This window comes from Panthera uncia (genome assembly GCF_023721935.1).
Source record: "Panthera uncia isolate 11264 chromosome B3 unlocalized genomic scaffold, Puncia_PCG_1.0 HiC_scaffold_1, whole genome shotgun sequence".
Classification (NCBI taxonomy): Eukaryota; Metazoa; Chordata; class Mammalia; order Carnivora; family Felidae; genus Panthera; species Panthera uncia.
This window is the reverse complement of record NW_026057582.1, coordinates 111,620,050-111,640,901: the sequence shown is the minus strand read 5'-3', so window position 1 is coordinate 111,640,901 and position 20,852 is coordinate 111,620,050. Positions and strand designations below refer to the sequence as shown.

General features: G+C 39.6%; 1 protein-coding gene across 5 annotated transcripts in view; it reads right to left on the bottom strand.

Annotated features, from left to right (window-relative positions):
* Window positions 1–20,852, bottom strand: part of NEO1 (neogenin 1) — a 236,624-nt gene that overhangs the window by 146,104 nt on the left and 69,668 nt on the right. For 4 of the 5 annotated variants that reach the window (XM_049613834.1, XM_049613836.1, XM_049613835.1 and 1 more), the window contains exons 3-4: window positions 15,111–15,386; window positions 11,359–11,512 (exon numbers count right to left, since the gene is read on the bottom strand). In XM_049613834.1, coding sequence (XP_049469791.1) covers window positions 11,359–11,512; window positions 15,111–15,386 — 430 coding nt within the window. Of the gene's footprint in view, window positions 1–11,358; window positions 11,513–12,276; window positions 12,646–15,110; window positions 15,387–20,852 lie in introns of those variants that run through there. The other variant, XM_049613837.1, reaches the window with a different exon arrangement.

Genomic DNA, 20,852 nt, shown 5'->3' with positions numbered 1-20,852 from the left:
GCAGGCCCAGGCTCCAAGCTGTCAGCACAGAGCCCAACGTGGGGCTCGAACCCACGAGCCACAAGATCATGACCCAAGCTGAAATGAGATATCCAACTGACTGAGCCACCCAGGCGCCCCTGATGAGTGATTTTAAATTGAAATCTGGATATTTGGGGTATTGTTGTGAGACTCTGGATGTCACTAAACCTTTTGCTTTAGCTGGCTTCTTCTGACACTGCTCTAGCAGAGGAAGGGGGAGGCACCACCTCATTACTGTCAGATGGGAGGCAAAAGTTCAGGTTCCTCAGTCTCCATTTTAATATCCAAGGGGAGAAAGGGATTCCTCTTATTCCTTAACAGTCAGAGCTCCCCATTAGGCCTTCACTGGTACTACCTTCTGGCTGGGTGTAGAAGGAATGTCTCATTACCATTCTCACATGGTGTCCACTGACACCACCTTCCCCGGTCCTCTGCCCAGATAGAGTACACTTTTGTTCAGAGCAATTCTGAATGTGCCTCTTGGCACTTCCAGGTTGGAAGCTTCTTCAGCTCAAGTTGAGATGCACAAAACAAAAACAAAACCCAAGGAAGTCACCATCATGGTGTTACTTGGGTCCCAAGGTCTCTAACCAGTCAGTCTTCCTCTCTCCACCTTTTAAAGTCTTATGTTTGTTTCATATATAATGTCTGGGGTTTTTATAGTAGGAAGAACAGGAAAAAACATATCTATTCTATCTTCCCAGAAATGGAAGTCCTCATTTGTTTTTTTAAGTAATCCAATTTTTCTACTATTGTCAATTATAATAACATTAAGCATTTTTATAACTGTAACTTGTTCATTTGCAGCTGAGTTCTGATCTATCATTGCACAGAAACAGAAATTACATGGTTACTAAATTACTTTGTGCTGTCAGTTCCTCTATACTTTATCATTTATATTTTCTCAATTCTCTCCCTTTAAAACAACTCAATGAATGGGATACATTTCCACCACCCTTCCTTCAATACTACGTTTGGTTTAGATCTAAACAAATGCAATCAAAAGATTAAGAAAACACATCAATTCTTAGTTACAAACACCATGGTAATGTTTCATTTATTTAATTTTTTTAAATTTTTTAAATGTTTTTATTTATTTTTGAGACAGAGAGAGACAGAGCATGAGCAGGGGAAGGGCAGAGAGAGAGGGAGACACAGAACCCAAAGTAGGCTCTAAGCTCTGAGCTGTCAGCACAGAGCCCAACGTGGGGCTTGAACCCACGGACTGTGAGATCATGACCTGAGCTGAAGTTGGACGCTCAACCGACTGAGCCACCCAGGGGCCTCTATTTAATTTAATGGTCAAAAATATGTAGTTAGTTTCAAGTTTTTATTTAAATTCCATTTAGTTAATATATGGCATAACATTAGTTTCAGCAGAATTTAGTGATTCATCACTTACATATAACACCCACTGCTCATCACAACAAGTGCATTCCTAATACCCATCACCCATTTAACCCATCTCTTACCCACCTTTCCTCCAGCAACCTTCAGTTTGTTCTCTATGGTTAAGACTCTGTTTGGGGGCGCCTGGGTGACTCAGTCAGTTAAGTGTTTGACTTTGGCTCAAGTCTCACATGAACATGATCTCATAGTTCGTGAGTTTAAGCCCCATGCCAGGCCCTGTGCTGACAGCTCAGAGCCTGGAGCCTGCTTCGGATTCTGTGTCTCCCTCTCTCTCTGCCCCTTCCCAGCTCTCTCTCAAAAATAAATATACATTTAAAAAAATTACAAACAAAAAAAGAATCTGTTTTATGGTTTGCCTCCCTCTCTCCCCATACCACGATCATGTTTCACATGTGAGTGAAATCATATGGTATATGTCTTTTCTCTGACTGATATTACTTAGCATAAACTCTTGAGCTCCATCCAGATCACTGCAAATGTCAAGATTTCATTGTTTTTGATGGCTGAGTAATATTCCACTGCATGTATACCACATCTTCTTTATTCATCAATCAATGGACATTTGGGCTCTTTCCATAATTTGGCTATTGTTGATAATGCTGCTATAAACATCAGGGTACATATGCCCCTCTGAATCAGTATTTTTGTATCATTTGGGTAAATGCCTAGTAGCGCATTTAGTGCATAGTAGATAGATCACAGGGCAGTTCTATTTTCAATTTTTTGAGGGAAGCTCCATACTGTTTTCCAGAATGGCTGCACCAGTTTGCATTCCTACCAACAGCATAAGAGGGTTCCCCCTTCTCCACATCCTTGCCAAAATCTGTTGTCTTATGTTAATTTTAGCCATTTTGACAGGTGTGAGGTAGTATCTCAACGTGGTCTGGATTTGTATTTCCCTGATGATAGCTGATATTGAGCATTTTTTCATGTGCCTATTAGCCATCTGTATGTTTTCTCTGGAAAAATGTCTATTCATGTCTTTTGCCCATTTCTTCACTGGATTATTTGGTTTTTGGGTGTTGAGTTTGATAAGTTCTTTATAGATCTTGGATACTAACCCTTTATCAGATAGATTATTTGCAAATATCTTCTCCCATTCCATCAGTTGCCTTTTAGCCTTATTGATTGTTTCCTTCCCAATGCAGGAGACTTTTATCTTGATAAAGTCCCAATAGTTCATGTTTGCTTTCATTTCCCTTGCCTCTGGAGATGTGTCTAGTAAGAAGTTGCTATAGCTGAAGTCAAAGAGGTTGCTGCCTGTGTTCTCTTCTAGGATTTTAATGGTTTCCTATTTTACATTGAGGTCTTTCATTCATTTTGAATGTACTGTTGTGTATGGTGTAAGAAAGTGATCCAGTTTCATTCTTCTGCAAGCTGCTATTCAGTTTTCCAAAGACCATTTGTTGACAGACCTTCTTCCATTGGATATTCTTTCCTGCTTTGTTGAAGATGAGCTGACCATATAGTTGCAGGTCCATTTCTGGGTTTTCTATTCTGTTCCATTGGTCTATGTGTTTGTTTTTGTGCCAGTACCATGCTGTCTTGACTACAGTTTTGTAATATAGCTTGAAATCCAGAATTATGATGCCTCCAACTTTGCTTATCTTTTTCAGGATTGCTTTGGCTATTTGGGGTCCTGTGTGAGTCCATACATACTTGAGGACTGTATGTTCTAGCTGTGAAAAATGCTGATGGTATTTTGATAGGGATTGCATTAAATGTGTAGATTGCTTTGGGTAGTTTAGACATTTTAACAATAATTGTTTTTCCAGTCCATGAGTATGGGATGTTTTTCCACTGTCATCTTCAACTTCTTTCAGAAGTGTTCCATAGTTTTCAGCATACAAATCTTTTACCTCTGGTTAGGTTTATTCCTACGTATCTTATGTTTTTGATGCAACTGTAAATTGGATCTATTCCTTAATTTCTCTTTCTGCTGCTTCATCATTTGTGTATAGAAATCCAACAGATTTCTGTATGTTGACTTTTATATTCTGCGACTTTACTGAATTTATGGATCAGTTCTAACAGCTTTTTTGGTGGACTCTTGGATTTTCTACATACAGTATCATGTCATCCACGAATAGTGAAAATTCGATTTCTTCCTTGCCATCTCATTTCTTTTTGTTGTCTGAACTGCTGACGCTAGGACTATGTTAAATAGTAATGGTGAGGGTGGACAACGCTGTCTTGTTACTCACCTGAGAGGAAAAGCTCTCAGTTTTTCCCCATTGAGAATGAACATTAGCTGTGGATCTTTCATATATGGCCTTTATGATGTGGAAGTAGGTTTTGTTTTGTTTTTTCATCAAGAATGGATGCTGTACTTCGTCAAATGCTTTTTGTGCATCTAATGAGAGGATCATATGGTTCTTATCCTTTGCTTTCATTGATGTGGTGTATCATGTTGATTGATTTGCCAATAATAAATGACCCTTGCAAACCAGGAATGAATCCCATTTGATCATGGTGAATGATTCTTTTAATATACTGTTGGATTTGATTTGTTAGCATTTTGTTGAGAATTTTTGCATGCATGTTCATCAAGGATATTGGCCTAGAATTCTTTTTTAGTAGGGTCTTTGTCTGGTTTGGGGATCAATGTAATCCTGGCCTCATAGAATGAGTTTGGAAGTTTTCTTTCCATTTCTGTTTTTTGAAAACAGTTTGAGAAGAACAGGTATTCTCTTCTTTAAATGTTTGGTAGAGGGGCGCCTGGGTGGCTCAGTAGGTTAAGCATCCAACTTCGGTTCAGGTCATGATCTCATGCTTCGTGAGTTCGAGCCACACATCAGGCTCTGTGCTGACAGCTCAGAGCCTGGAGCCTGCTTCGGATTCTCTCTCTCTCTCTTTCTCTCTCTCTCTCTCTCTGTGCTGCCCGCCCCCCCCCCCCTCCCGCCCAACTCATGCTCTGTGTCTCTAAAAATGAATAAATGTTAAAAAAAAAAAATTTTTTTTTAACATTTGGTAGAACTCCCCTGGGAAGCGATCAGGCCCTAGACTTTTGTTTGTTGAGAGATTTTGGATTACTGTTTCAATTTCTTTGCTGGTTGTCAATCTGCTCAAGTTTTCTATTTCTTCCTGTTTCAATTTTGGTAGTTTATGTGTTTCTAGAAATTTATCCATTGCTTAAAGATTGCCCAATTTGTTGGCATGTAATTTTTCATAAAATTCTCTTATAATTATTTGCATTTCTGTGGTGTTGGTTGTGATCTCTCCTATTTGTGATTTTATTTATTTGGGTCCTCTCTTCTTTTCATAAGTCTGGCTAGGAGTTTGTCAATTTTACTTCTTTCAAAGAACCAGCTCCTGGTTTCATTGATCTGTTCCACTGGGTTTTGTTTCTATTTGTTTCATTTATTTCTGCTTGATCTTATTTCCCTTCTTCTGCTTTCAGCTTGATTTGTTGTTTGTTTTCTAGCTCATTTAGGTGTAAGGTTAGGTTGTACATTTGAGATTTTTCTTGCTTCTTGAGGTAGGCCTGTATTGCTATATTCTTTCCTTTTATGACCTCTGTTGCTGCATCCCAAAGGTTTATGACTGTCACATTTTCATTATCAATTGTTTCCACGTACTTTTTATTTCTTCTTGTATTTCCTGGTTGACCCATTCATTCTTTAGTAGGATGGCTTTAATCTCCATGTATTTTTGGTCTTTTCAAATTTTTTCTTGTGGTTGACTTCAAGTTTCATACTATTGTGGTCAGAAAACATGCACAGTATGATCTCAATCTTTTTGCACTTGTTGAGGCCTGATTTAAGACCTAGTATATGATCTATTCTGGAGATTTTCCCATGTGCACTTTAAAAGAATGTATATTTTGCTGCTTTAGGATGAAATGTTCTGAATATATGTGTTAAGTCCATCTAGACCAATGTGTCATTCAAAGCCATTGTTTCCTTGTTGATTTTCTACTTAATCTGTCCATTGATGTGAGATATTAAAGCCCCCTACTTTTATTGTATTATTATGAATGAGTGCCTTTATGTTTAATTGTTGTACCTATTTGGGTTCTCTCAAGTTGGGGGCATAAATATTTAAAATTGTTAGGTCTTCGTGTGAGATACACACTTTTATTATGATACAGTACCCTTCTTCATCTCTTGTTACAATCTTCAGTTTAAAATCTTGTTTGTCTGATATTAAGTACTGCTACTCTGGCTTTCTTTTGACGTCCATTAGCATGATAAATGGTTCTCACTATCCCCTCACTTTCAATCTGCGGGTGTCTTTAGGTCTATAAAATGAGTTATATAGGCAGCATATAGATGGGTCTTGTTTTTTTATCCATTCTGACACCCTATGCCTTTTGATTGGAGTATCTGGTCCATTTACATTCAGTGATTATTGATAGATATGAATTTAGTGCTATCTTATTACTTGTTTTGTTGTTTCTAGAGATTTCCTTTCTCTAGTCTCTGTCACTTTTGGTCTTTCTTTCCCAAAGAGTCCCCTTTAATATTTCTTGCAAGGCTGGTTTAATGGTCATGAACTCCTTTAGTTTTTGTTTTTCTGGGAACTATCTCTCCTTCTATTCTGAATGATAGCCTTGCTGGATAAGAATAATTTGGACTGCATATTTTTCCCACTTAGCACACTGAATATATCATGCCACTCCCTCTGTCCTGCAAAGTTTTTGTTGAGAGATCTGATACTACCCTTATTTGTCTTCCCTTGTAAGTTAGGGACTTCTTTTGTCTTGCTGCTCTTATGATTTTTTTATCTCTATATTTTGCAAATTTAACTATGGTATGTCTTGGCATTGGCCTGCTTTTGTTGATTTTGATGGGAGCTCTTTGTGCCTCCTGGATTTAGAGGTCTCTTTCCTTCCCCAGGTTAGGGAAGTTTTCAGCTATAATTTCTTCAAATAAACCCTCTTCCCCCTCTTCCTTCTTCTTCTCCTTCTTCTTCTTCTGGGATTTCTAGAAGAATGTTATCTATACTCCTGAATGTTATTATGCTTTATGGAGTCACTGAGTTTCTAAGTCTACATCTGTGATCCAGTGTTTTTCTTCCCCTCTTCTTTTCAGCTTCATTATTTTCCCTAATTTTATCTTCTGTATCACTTAGTTCCTCTGCTTTCAGTTTTGTATCTTGGTTATAGTATTTTTTACTTCAGCCTGACTAGTTTTTAGGGCTTTTATCTCTGTGCTAAGGGACTCCCTGGTGTCTTCTATGCTTTTCTCAAGCTCAGCTAGTATCTCTATGATTCCTGCTTTAGATTTTGGATCAGGCAGATTACTTATATCTGTTTCAATTAGATCCCTGGCCATGACCTTTTCTTGTTCTTTCTTTTGGGATCTATTTCTCCATCTTGGCATTATGTCTATGTCTCTGCTGTCTTCTCTGTGTTAGAAAAGCCTGTTAAGTTTCTGCCTCCTGAGAATAACGGCTTTATGAAGAAGAGGCCATATACTGTCCAGGGTCTGGTGCTTCAGGAAGTGTCTCTGGTGTATTCTGTGTACACTCTACTGCTGTGTTTTGGCTGCTCTTTCCCTCAGGTCAGTCCTCTGCAGTTACTCCTTGCCTGCAGTGGGGAGTGTTTGGACCTTGGCCAGAGTGTGGCTGGCAGGTTTTAATTAGGTGTGCTCTAGTCTGTCTGCTTGTTAAAATAGACCTGATGCTATTTCCACCAGAGTTGAAGCTTTGCAGAACTCTATGGTCGGGGGTTTGTGCTGGTCTCCTGGGGGAGGGGCTTGCTGCTTTGGTTCTCAGGCACACTTCCCTACAAAAAGCAGAGGGGTGCAAAGTACAGAGGGGTGGGCCTTTATGTAAGCGGTTCAGGCCACCACTGTTGGTGCTGTGCTGCTTACTGAAGTCAGTTTACCCTGAGGGATGGGGACAGAAATGGCACCAGCCCCCTCCTTCATGCCCAGAGTGAGAGTTCATGCCCACTGCTGTTCGAGGAGCCCTCCTAGAAGAGCAAACAATCTCCCTCAATGTCACAGGTGTCCTTCAGCTCACTGCCTTCACCCTGCCTATGTGTGGGGCATCTGCCCATCCAACAGCACAATGTGTCTGTGTTCTATCCCAGGCAGGCTGGCTGAGTTTTAAAACTCCAAACTTTAGGGAACTAGTGTGGTATGGACTCACACTGGTCCTCTAAGGGAGGGTCTTGCCACATTGGGACTGATGTAGGTTTGTCCCAGAAGGGCAGTCGCAGCAAAGAGCAGGGGTGTGGAATCTGGAGTAAAGCACAGCAAAGAGCCACTGTCCACATTAGCTGCCTTCAGCAGATGGCTCTGTGCCTATGCTGAGGGGCAAGGGAGGGTTAATGGTGCCCACCAGCCCTTTTGTCTCTGGAGAGACAATGCCACCTTTCCCAGACGCTCTTTAAGAAGGGGGAACCACCTCTCCCAGTACACCATCTGCCCCTGGGCTATCTGCCCTTCTTCTCTACAGGAGCACTACAGTGCCCTCTGGGCTCCACACCACCCATGCCACAGACCTCCAAAACTCAAGTCTTTGAGCCTTGTTGGTTGTAAAAACACAAAAATCAGCCCCTCTCCTTTTCCCAGCCAATGGTTTTGGAGAAGGGTTTTCCTTGTGTGATCCCCTCTCTCTCTCTCTCTCTCTCTCTTTCTTTCTCTCTCTCTCTCATCTTTGCAGCACCCATGATCTACTTCTCCCCCAAATCATATCTCCACACCTACTTTCCACGATGTGGCCTCTTCTCTCCCTCTAGTTGTGCAGTTTGTTCTGTCAGTCTTTAGATCAATTTCTTGGGTATTCAGAATGATTTGATATTCATCTAGCTGTGTTCAAGGAACAAGCCAAGCCTAGGGCGCTCCTACTACTCCACCATCTTAAATCCTACCCAGTAATGTTTTAAAATATTCATTTTCAAAGCGGTCTTAGATTAGCAATGGAGAAAGATGTCTAACAGTTAAAGATTTTTACTAGAGCCAGCCTAGTACTATCTAGATTTCTACCCACTTGTTTCTTCCAATTACAAAATTTCTTTCTAATTTGAGGTCTAAATAATTTATTAGCTAAGGCCCATCGACATATCTCATAATACACTGGTAGAAACAAAGACATTTTGAGTAATTACCTATATCTAACCTGAAGCACTCTGATTTTCCTACACTACATTCAGACATCTGACCGAAAAATATTGGTCACCACTTCTCCCTCCCCCATTATGTGCCACACACTATGCGAGGGTCTGGAAATACTGACATGAACAACATCAACATTTGCCCTTTTATATGCTTGTGAACTTCCTGAGACAGTGCTATACAAAAGCAATGCTTCTCAGACTTTTCTACCACCTAACCCAAGTATTCAGAAACCTGGAGAACTCAAGGTAGAAAACAGTCTACTTAGTCTTAAGTCTTCTGACTTATCCTTAAAATTCAGAGGGATACTACTAGCCATGATATATTCACATTTGGTTTAATTACAAAACATTTTTGGGGCACCTAGATGGCTCAGTTGGTTAAGCGTCCACCTTCGGCTCAAGTCACGATCTCATGGTTCATGGATTCAAGCCCCATGCTGGGCTCTGTGCAGACAGCTCAGAGCCTGGAGCCTGCTTTGGATTCTGTTGCTCCCTCTCTCTCTGCCCCTCCCCAACTCTCTCTCTGGTGCTCTCTTTCAAAAATAAATATTTTTTAAAAATTAAAAAAAAATTTCCCTGAGAAATATCTTTGAATAAAATTGAACATAACAATTTTATGCAACATAAAAGGAAGATATGTAACATTTCTACCATGGTTTGTATACCCCAACCCACATCTAGAGCCCAGTTGAGAATCACTCTACTAACAGAACAACTGTCCAACACATTATATATAAAATAGCAATCCTACCTCTACCTCTCTTGGCATCCCTGGCATACTCTGTCTTAATGTTCTTCATAGCACTTACCATAAACTGAAATTTTACATGCTTATATAATTACTGTCTGACTCTTCCCCACTAGAATATGAGATTCGTAACAGCAAAAGTCTATTTGGTTCACTACTCTGTTCCCAGTACCTAGAACAGTGCTTAACATAATTGGTGTTCAATATGTTGATAATTATTGAATAAGCAAATGAGAATCACAGCAATCCTCACTTTTATCTCTTACATAAGAACTCAACCTCCTTTATCATGATCTATCCTCCGAATGTCCTTCTATGATGATAAAATACAAAATCTTTTAAGATAACCTATTTCAGTTTTCCTACTCCTGATAAAGATTATGTTCTAAGATGTAGCCAATTAAAATTGCTACTCTAAGAGCTTCAAATTTTTATCCCCTTTTCAAAGGTTCCCTATGTCTCAGTTGGCATACATTTTAAATATTCCCTTGAGGTCTTATAAATTCTTTGCAAAATATTCAGCTGGAGAAAGGAGTGGCAAGAAAGGAAGTAAAATAGAGGCAGAAGTAGTTGGTGACTGGCTGGGTGCTGAGAAAGAAAGAGGTGATACTGGAGATGATACCATTAGTCCTGGTAATGGAACACCTTACTGCAGTCTATCATCCCCACCTGAAGGTCAATCACCAAGCTGACTAGACAGATACCCCTTCCCAGGTCTTGGTTACTCAAGTGCACAAACTAAGACTGTCTGCTTACTTTGGATCACTCAGCTGGGAATCTTTAGACCTGCTCGGTCCAAATCAATAACCACTAGCCAGATGTGGCTTCTGACACTTTAAATGTGGCTAGAATGACTCAAGAACTGAATGCTGAATTTTATTTAATTTTTATTTAAATATAAAAGCAGAAGCAACACAGGGGTGCGTGGATGACTCAGATGATTGAGCATCTGACTCTTGATTTCGGCTCAGGTCATGATCTCATGGTTTGTGGGTTCAAACCCCGTGTCAGGCTCCATGCTGGCAGTGCAGAGCCTGCTTGAATATTCTCTTTCTCTCTCTGCTCCTCCCCGACTTGCACTCTGTCTCTCTCGCTCTCAAAATATATACATAAACTTTAAAAAATAAAAAAATTAAAAAGCTGAAGTAACACTAACCATGACTTTATTGTTTGGGAGAGCTACATTTCACTTTAACTGGTGCACTGTATAAATTATTATTATTGTATTTAGTAGTGCACATGTACATCTTAGTTTTTTTTTAACTTAGCTACCAAAACTTTTAAATTACATATGTGGCTTGCATCATATCTCTATTGGACAGCACTACTCTGCAACAGTGGTTCTCAACTGGGACTACTTTGTCCCCCAGGGGACATCTGGCAAGCTCCAGAAACATTTTTGGTTGTCACAACTTGGAAGTGCTATTGGCATCTAGCAGGCAGAGGCCAAGGGTGATACTAAACATTCTACAACGCACAAGATAACTTTGTTTTGGAAACAAAATATACCTGAATACCACCACTGCCACTACCTCAGTTCTTTTATCAAAGTACAACAGAGAAAAGCACCCATTACGTAGGTCAAGTACCCATTACATAAGAAGTAATGAGGGGTGACATGATGGCTGATGTTAACAGAAAGGTTTTTGTGGAAGAGGAAGAATTTTGATCACAGAAGAAGGGTGGCAGGAGTTTAAAAGGCAAAAACAAAAGGATGAGGAACACATTTTCTTCTATTGTTAAAGAAAACTACTACCAACAAAATGCAAATTGCACTCATGAAAATGAATGATAAGCCTCAGGCTAGTCAGAACCAGAAACTCTTGCAACAGTTTAGGGAAGGAGGTCTTGAGGCCTTAAGCTAAGTATACTGTAGCTCAGAAGGAACAAATGGAATAAACGCTTAGTACTTTCAAAGCAGTTTTTTCTTTAAACATCCTTATCATATACAGTATAGAAACTATTTCAAGAATGACAAATGAGCATTATAATGTGTTTAAACAAAAAATAAAGTAGATGGCCATTTTTTTCCATTATTAATCAGTAGTCCCAAACAAGATTAGACCAAGTCTGAAGCTAAGGCTGAAAAAGGCTTTTAGGCAGACAACGTTACCTTTCTGGGTCAAGTGCCTTCTCATTTTTCATCCATCTAATGGCTGGAGGAGGAAGTCCTGAAGCGACACACGGCAACACTGCATTCTGACCAAGGACTCTGACTAAGGAAGAAGGTTGTTTCAGAAATACCAAGTTTGATGTGAACTCAGGATCTAAAAAATAGAAGACAATAATTAAGAAAGCACTTTACCACTTTCATCATGAGGAATTGCAATTTCCTGTTCAGTCTGTGTGGTTTTATTTATTTTTTAAGTAGGCTCCATGCCCAATGTGGGGCTTGAACTCATGACCCTGAGATCAAGAGCTGCATGCTTTACTGACTGAGCCAGTCAGGCACCCTGTTTGGCTTTATATAACTAAATATTTTAAGAAAAAGTGACACAAGAAAATTCCAATTAAATTAGCAAGCATTTCTTAAGTCATTTCAATGTGCAAAACATCGTGCTATGCTCTCTGGGGGCCTTAAAGATGTACAAGTTATAGCTCCTAACATAAGGTGCTTACTGACCAACTGAGAGATTATTTGACACGAATCCCTTTCACCTTAAAAGACTGGATAAGGGGGTGTCTGGGTGTCTCAGTCGGTTAAGCGTCCAACACTTAGTTTCGGCTCAGATCATGATCTTGCGGTATGTGAGTTCGAGCCCTGTGTTGGGCTCTGCTGCTTGGGATTCTCTCTCTCTGCCCCTCCCCCCACTCATGCTATCTCTATCTCTCTCAAATAAATAAACTTTAAAAATAAAAAATAAAAGACTGGATAAGTAAATGTTTCATGAGTGGTACAAAGAGAAAAGACTGAGCAAGTTCAGGATCCTTAACAGCATCCTCTCCATTCATAGGGGTATCATAAGAGGTTTCCTTTACATCCCTGTATCTGTGTTACTTATGAAAATCTTTCTGAGTTTTGTCTCTTTACCTTACTCACGCAGTCTGTCAATCCTTTGATTTTTACAATGGTACAGCTATGAGGCTACTACTCGGAGTGTGTCCACTTTATATAGCTGCCCTCTTATGGACATCTGAAAAGGCTACACTTTTATGGGTAGAACATCTATTTCCAGTATTAAGTTTTGAGAAGACAGACCATTCTCAGGTAAAGAGACGTGATTCTGGTCTCCATACTCTTAGGAAAAGATATTCTACAGCCACGGTAACCACCACCAGGGCTGGCTTTAACCTTGTGTAACTAATTGATGACAGTTCTGTAGCCATGGTAACAAATAAACAAGGGCTAACAGATCAGTGACAACTCGCTTCAGTGAACATGCCTTGGAAAGTCAGCCAATGAGTGATAGCCTCAGGCTTTAGAAGTCAGCCATTCAGCAGTGGAATTACTTGCTTCTACAGCTGACATTAACCTGCTCTCACCTCTGTAACCAACCATTAAACATGCTTCTTTGGCTGACATCAACCCACCCTTGCCTCTTAACCAACATACCAAAAACAACGTCTTCCCCAAAATTCTATACGAGATTAGCAGTTTGCATTAATTCAAAAAGACTGTGCTTGAAAGTACGGTTTTCTCTTACTTAAGTAAAAAGAAACATTCAGTACTTCGTTTATGTTTCAGATATTGAGTGGTGGCTCATCCTTTGACACTGAAAAATCTTGTTTCCTTGGATCCAGTTTCAAGGATTTGCTTGAATGGTACCCCAGGTATAAAGAAGAAACAGGACCTCTGCCATGTAAAAGCAAGTCAGGAAGTAGGCTGGAAGACACTGCAATATGGTAATAGTTCTCTTCCCCACCCCCCCAGATTTAGCTACATTTAATCAAATTTTGATAGAAACAGACACCTTTGAACGAATATCTATTGTCTTCTGTTCTGCCAGTTACCATTCTTGGTAGCAAAATTCCCTACCCTTATTGAGCTTACCTACTATTAGGGGAGAGACACAAGAAACAAGACAGCATATGTCAGATAGTGATATGTTCTGAAGTAAAACGAAGGAGAAGAGGAAACTATGGGGTAGAAATGGAAGACTTATTTTAAACAGTGGTCAAGGAAGGCTTAATTGATACAGTGACATTTGAGCAAAGAAATAAGACAGATGATTCAGGCAGACATCTGAGGGAAGAGAGGACTCCAGGCAGAGCAAATGCCAAGTAGCAAGACCTAAAGCAAAACAGTGTTGGGAATGTTCTAGAAACATAAGGTGGCCACAATCACAAAGTGAGGGAGAGAAGAGTACCAGATGGAAGGAGCGTTATGGGAAAAGAGGTGGCATTAAGATTATATAAATCCTGGGGCACCTGGGTGGCTTAGTCGGTAAAGCATCCGACTTCTGCTCAGGTCATGATCTCGTGGTTTGTGGGTTCGAGCCCCACATCGGGCTCTATGCTGACAGTTCAGAGCCTGGAGCCTGCTTTAGATTCTGTGTCTCCCCCTCTCGCTGCCCCTCCCATGCTCATGCTCTGTCTCTCTCAATAATAAATACATGTTAAAAAAATTAAAAAAAAAAAGATTATATAAATCCTTACGGGCCAAGGACTTTAACCTTTACTCTGAGATGAGAAACCATTAGGTTTTGGGCAAAGATGTGACATGATCTAACACACATTAAAAAAAATAACTGTGGCTCCTGAGGTGTAAACACACAGGACAGGAATGCCAAGGACATGGATGATGACAACAAAGAAAGAAACTGCATTAAAAAAAAAATTAGTTCATGGGGCGCCTGGGTGGCTTGGTCAGTTAAGCGTCCGACTTCGGCTCAGGTCATGATCTCACGGTCCGTGAGTTCGAGCCCCCCGTCGGGCTCTGTGCTGACAGCTCAAAGCCTAGAGCCTGTTTCAGATTCTGTGTCTCCCTCTCTCTCTGCCCCTCCCGTGTTCATGCTCTGTCTCTCTCTGTCTCAAAAATAAATAAACATTAAAAAAAAAATTTAAAAAAAAATTAGTTCAAAGCTCATCAGGAACACCCTCAAGCATCGCTGTTCAAACACTGGTCTCACTTTGCAAGCCAATCCATAGACCAAAAATTAGCCTATGAAGTAGCTGTATATGACAAACCTGCCAAAACAACGTAAGGATGGCCCAACTATATCTATAAGCTCAGGTGTAAGGGAGAAATGTGGAGAGAATCAGGCACCCAGCAGTGGGAGTGGAAGCCGAAAGGTGAGACATCAGGAGGCTGAAGGACTGTGGTGAGCAACAAGTGAGAGGGTGTCATGAGCAGAAGAGACACAGCCAGGAAGAGACACACAAAACAAGATCATGAAGAGAGCCAGCAGGGGCAGGAAGAGTGAGAACCCACCAAGAGAGGGAAGAAGGAGCTGGGTTTGCATTAAAATAAGGGAGTGTTATAAAGATCCAAGGACTCTTGCTTACCAGCGTCTCCAGAGCTGCTGTTTTTGTTACCATTGTGCACATCCCTTCTATGAACTAGCCTGAGCGAGTCTCTGATGCTGACGGGTAAAGACACCTAAGTGTATGAAGTATTACAGGGAGGTAGCAGATGGAGGCTTGACGAAAGACACAGAGCTAGTGTTTGGCCAAGAAGAAAGCCATAGATATGAAACACATTTTATCACTTGATACATTTTTACTGACTAATGTATTCACTAAAGAGAGGATCTTCCTGGCACGTTTTCCTCTCTTCTCCCCCTGTAAAAAACTGAAACTCCTATGCTGACATTAGCTTGTCACACCACACATCTGACAGTGTTTGATGAAAAAAGAAAATTCTAAAAGAACCATTTTTATCCATTAACGAACATAAAACCACGGGTCCTGATGACAGGGGGATACCTGGAAGAACTTTTAACTCCGCTTCATCGCTATACTTCGGTGGCCCGCCGCTCTCAACTGTGCAGCGGTAGAGCCCTCCGTCTCCTTCAGTGGCGTTGCTCACAACCAGTGTCCCACTTGGAAGTTTGATGACTCTATCATCCAGAGGAAGAGGCTGTCTGTTCTGTTCCCACCTCACAAATGGGACCAGATCCACACTGACTTCGCAATTCAGAACTGCACTGTTCCCAGCATAAACTGAAGAAGGTTCTGGTTGGCTAGCAAATCTTGGAAGACCTGGACAATAAAAAAGAGAAAAGAAGAAATAAAATGTAGTTAAATGTGACTTTAAAATGCAGTCATGGGAACCAGGAGCAAGTCGGCCCCTGTGGCTATGAGTGGAACCAGGGTCCAGACGAAGGTCTGTGGGTCAGGAAATTGGCTACAACGCGGATACAGGTCAAAGAGGCAAATGTACTAGGGATAAACGGAATCAGATTCCTCACAGTTGGAGAAGCAAGGTATAAATATGGAAAAGCAGAGGGCAGAATAAATCCCATATTCGTATTGGTAGAACTGAAGTATCAGTTTAAGCTTACAGTTTTATGTGATTATACAAATATAGTTAAATGTATATATAAATGTAAATGTATATATGTATAATATATATACATTTCATAGTCATTACAAACAGACATATGTATATGTGTGTGTGTATATATATATGTATATGTATATATTCTGGACTCTCTCTGGACAGAGCTAGGAGATATACACATACGTGTGTGTGTGTGTGTACATGAGTGTATGTGTGTGTACAAATATATATGAGATATACACATAAGTATGTGTGTGTCTGTATAAATATAAACAAATCTATATGTAAATGTGTGTGTGTGTGTGTGTGTGTGTATATATATACACACACACACACACACATTTCCTAGCTCTATCCAGAGAGAGCTCAAAATCAATGCCACCTAAGTAGCAATGAGTAGATATGGTGACACAATCTTGATTTCTAAATACATTCTCCACTACAAGGAACCAATGCTCCTTGGAGAAGAAGTTCATTCTAGGACTAGAATAAGGAAAGTACAAGATAAACCTGGAACATCCTGTGACAGAAGTACGGAAGCATTCAAAGAACAACATGAACATATCAAAAAGTACACAGAAGTCAGACTGAAGGGAGTTTCCTCTAGCTAAATCTGGGATGATGATAATTAACACAGAAAATAATAATGAATGGATGCTAAACTTGTTGGTGAAAGATGGATGATGAATAGGATATTATTAGAGTATCAAATTAGCTCTTCCCAAAATACGTATTACTAATTAAAGTACAAAATATTTAACTTTACAGTGGAGAAACAGAGCACTAACTTTCATTACTTTGTTAATATAGTCCATATTATATATATTTGTTAATACAGTCCATGTTAACAAAGGGATGAAAGTTAACATTACAAGTAATGGAACAAAACATCGTATGCTTCCTGATAAGATACACTAAGAAAAACACAGCATCACTTACTTCTGTGATATTCTTCCCCAAAATGCAAAACCTGAATCTATTCATAGGGGAAAACCAGGAAACACAAAATGAGATAAGGATAAACTGAAGAATGACTGGAGACCAAAAGAGCCTAAAGAGACACAACTACCAAATAAAACATGTAATCCTGGACCAGAAAGGAGTGGGGGAGGGACAAAGATACTGTTTTTGGTTTTTGCTATTAAGAACATTATTGAGGCAACCAGTGAAATATGAACAGTACCTACAGTAGTATTGTATTAAGGTTAATTTCCTAAAATTGATAGATGGTTGTTTAGAAGAATATCTTTGTTTTTAGGAAATATACATGAAAGTATTTCGGTGGAGGCAGTGTCTGCAACTTACCCTTAATGGTTCAGAAAAAAAAAAAACTGATTTGGGTCTGTGCCTATTGGGGGATAAGAAGGCAGACATGGTAAAGTGTTACCAGCTGGGTGATCTGAGTGACGAGCAGATGTAATTTCTTGGTTTCATTCTTGCAATAATTGAATGAGCTTGAAATTATTTCAAAATAAAATATTAACAAGAATGCAGTCATAAATACTCTGTAGATACACGGAGTCACGCAATCTGAATCTGAATCCCAACTCCACCACTTGATGGCTGTGTGACATTAGCAAGCTACTTAACCTGGAAGCCTCAGTTTCTTCTTCAATAAAATGAGAACAGTAAGAGGCCTCATTGGATGTTAAAAAGGTTAATACTTAACACACTTCATATAAAGCACGCTGCCTGGCACATACTCAAATACTAGCTACTGTTATTAACAGTAACATCTGAAAAGATTCTGAGATGCTAACAACACAACAAAATGTTTCTTTAAAGACTAATGACCATAGTAAATTATGAGAAACAGTTCTAGGTTTTGTAGTTTCATGATGGAGAATTAATCCACATGGAAATGGCACATTTGCAGGTTGTGTAGCTTCTGAATAGGAACACATCTACTCTTCGCTCAGATCACTCAGCTGGTAACACTTTACCATGTCTGCTTTATTATCCCCCAATAGGCACAGACCCGAATCAATTTTTTTTTTCTGAATAGGGAAAGCAGATGGAGGAACTAGTACGGACATATGAGGCAGAAATCGCTGGGGCTTCCTGTGCTCACAAGCAGGGGGCCAGTTTGTCCTGCTACTTCCAGAGACTTGGAGTGGGAGGGAGACACAGGCTTGACAAGAAAAGATTAACAGTGTCTGTATTCAGACCACCCAATTCCTCCACCTTTAGGCACAAAACACTCACAGCCAGGCTACTGCCCAGGCAGTAAAACAAAAATTTCTACTGTGGAAAAATGAGTGCAGAGAAGACTTCTCAAATTTCATTTTATGAGCTACCTAGTGTTCTTTCAAAAATTCCCCTTCTTACATGACTTAGCCAGAATCGGTCTGTATTGCCTGTAACCAAAGAACACTAACCAATGTTCTTTTAGAATGGCAACTTGGTAGTCTCTTAAAAAAAAAGAAAAAGTTTTATTGAGATACAATTTATATACCATAAAGTTTACCATTTAAAGTCCACAATTCAACAGTTTCTAGTATGCACACAAAGTTGTGCAACCATCACTATAATTTAATTTTAGAACATTTTCATCATCCCCCAAAGAAACTTTGTACTCACTTGCAGTCATTCCACATTCCCTGTACTCACTCACCCTATCTCCTGTGCCCTTGTCTCCTCTCCCCCATCCTCAGCCCTAGAAAACCACCAATCTACATTTTGGCCCCCTGTGTTTGCCTATTCTGGACATTTATATATATATACATATATACATATATATATATATATATGTATATATGTATATATATAAAATGAAGTCACATGATCTGTGATTGGCTTCTTTCACTTAGTATCATGTTTTTCAGGTTCATCCATGTTGCAGTATATAGCACAATTTCATTCCTTTTTATTGCTGAATAACATTCCATGTACGTATTTACCACATTTTGGTTATCCATTCAACACTTGACAGACATGTAGGTTGTTTTCACTTTTTGGCTGTTACAGGTAATGCTGCTATAACAAGTCATGTACAATTGTTGTACATACTGTCTTTTCATTTCTCTTGGGTAGACACCTAGAAATAGAATGGCTCAGTCATATGGTAACTTTATGGTTAAAATTTTGAGGGAGAGCCAAACAGTTCAGTGCTCTTTTTAAAATTCTACACACACACACACACACACACACACACACACACACACAGTATATCCTATGATCCAGCAATTAGTAGAATTACTTATTCCAGTAATCTATTCTACAGAAAAGATTTACAGAAAAGAGTGTTCACTACAGTACTGCCTATAATATCAAACAATTTTTATCCATGTAACTGTTCATAAAAAGGGAATCTTTAGATAATCACAGTATATCTATACAATGGATACTATGCAACTATCAAAAAGAACTTCTATTCATCTCTTAGCTCAGATATTATTACCTTCTGATACTCAAGGCCATGAGTGAGCTAAATAACTCTCCTACAGAATCTTGTCTGCAGCCAAAGGATTGATTATACTATATTAAAATTGGCTGTTTACATTACATTAGGCCAAAAATATTTCCTGAAGGCTTTGAAAGCTAAAAAGAAGGCTGAACAAACCTAGCAGAGTAGAAAAGAGGAAAATGTAGAGGACAGGCTTAACAGGCAGTGGGGAAGCCATGAGCAAAGGCCAGAGACCAAGAATAAAAGGGATTTGAAATGTTCAGTACTGGCAGAGCTTAAAATGTGCTGCAGGTGGTCCTGCTGACGAGGGTAGAGGGCAGGGACAGGCAAGGTGGAATGTTAAGAAACGAAGCTAGAGAAGTGGAGACTAGCTCATGAAAAGACACAAGGCCTGTAAGAGTTTAGACATCAACTTGATGTTGTCACTGAGGAGCTACTGAAGGGTGAGAAGAGAGCCCTGACCACTGGACTGGAAGAGGGAAAGAATGAGGCATCAGATGGTTACAAGGTGAGGGATGGTGAGAAGTGGCCTCAGGATCACATACAAGAAACTAGGAAGCAGAATTCACTGGATTTGGCGACTGGTTGTGGGAGACAGCTGAGAAGAAGGAGTTACGATTAAAGCCCAGCTTAAAAATGTAAACAATAAACAGGAGCTCACCTAAGCAACTGTGTAGGGGCAGTCATCATGCTAACTTATCTATCAACAGGTTGGAGAAAGCCTGACAAGTAGATTAGAGGAAGAAAGGAAGGGAGAGGGGGGAAAGGGAAAAAGGAAGGAAAGAAGGGGGGAAAAAAAGAGAGGAAAGGCTAATTATCAAAAGAAGTGACTCTTTCACCCTTTTCTTTTTCCATCCTCAATCTGTGATTATGGAATAATTACAGTAGTTCTATATCACACTCAAATTCAGCTTTGAGTATCTGGTTCCAAAGAGAAAAAGAGTCATCATACTCTGAATGAATGAACAAGTATACTGTGAAGCGTGCAGGAGATGGGGAACCATCATCCTAGAGTGGCAATGAAATGGGGAACTATTCATGAAGTCATATTTTTTTTTACATGTTAGCATTTTACCAAGACGCTATAGGAACACTGGATCCTATAAAAAATCCATATATATAAGACTTAAACATAATACAATTTAAAAAAATTTTTTTAATATTTATTTTGAGACAGAGAGAGAGACAGAGTGTAAGCAGGAGTGGGGCAGAGAGAGAGGGAGACACAGAATCTGAAGCAGGCTCCAGGCTGTCAGCACAGAGCCCAATGCGGGGCTCAAACTCATGACCCGTGAGATCATGACCTGAGCTGAAGTCTGACGCTTAACCGACTGATCCCCCGAGGCGTCCCAACATAATACAATTTTTGTACAATGTGACCCTTAACAAAAACTACTTCATCTAGTACTCAAGTGAAAAAACATGGACCTGAGGAATATAAGTATCTAATACAAAATAAGCATGACTTACTCAGTTTACACTTTCCATTATTCTTCAAATAAGAATGTTCTAAAAGGGAGTGAATATTTCTCTTTAAACTTTCTGTTCTTCACCTTAATACCTATATCCTATAGGTTTTTAAATCATCCAATTAAATGTCAGTTCCTTGCTTGGGGCATAAAGGAACCAAGATTCTGACTATCCTGCAAGTCTTACAAAGCCATACTAAATTGTTATGCTGGGGAAGATAATTTAGCAATCAATGAATCAATTTTCCTATACAACTTCCTCTGTCATTTCCAAGTTAGAAAAAAAAGAA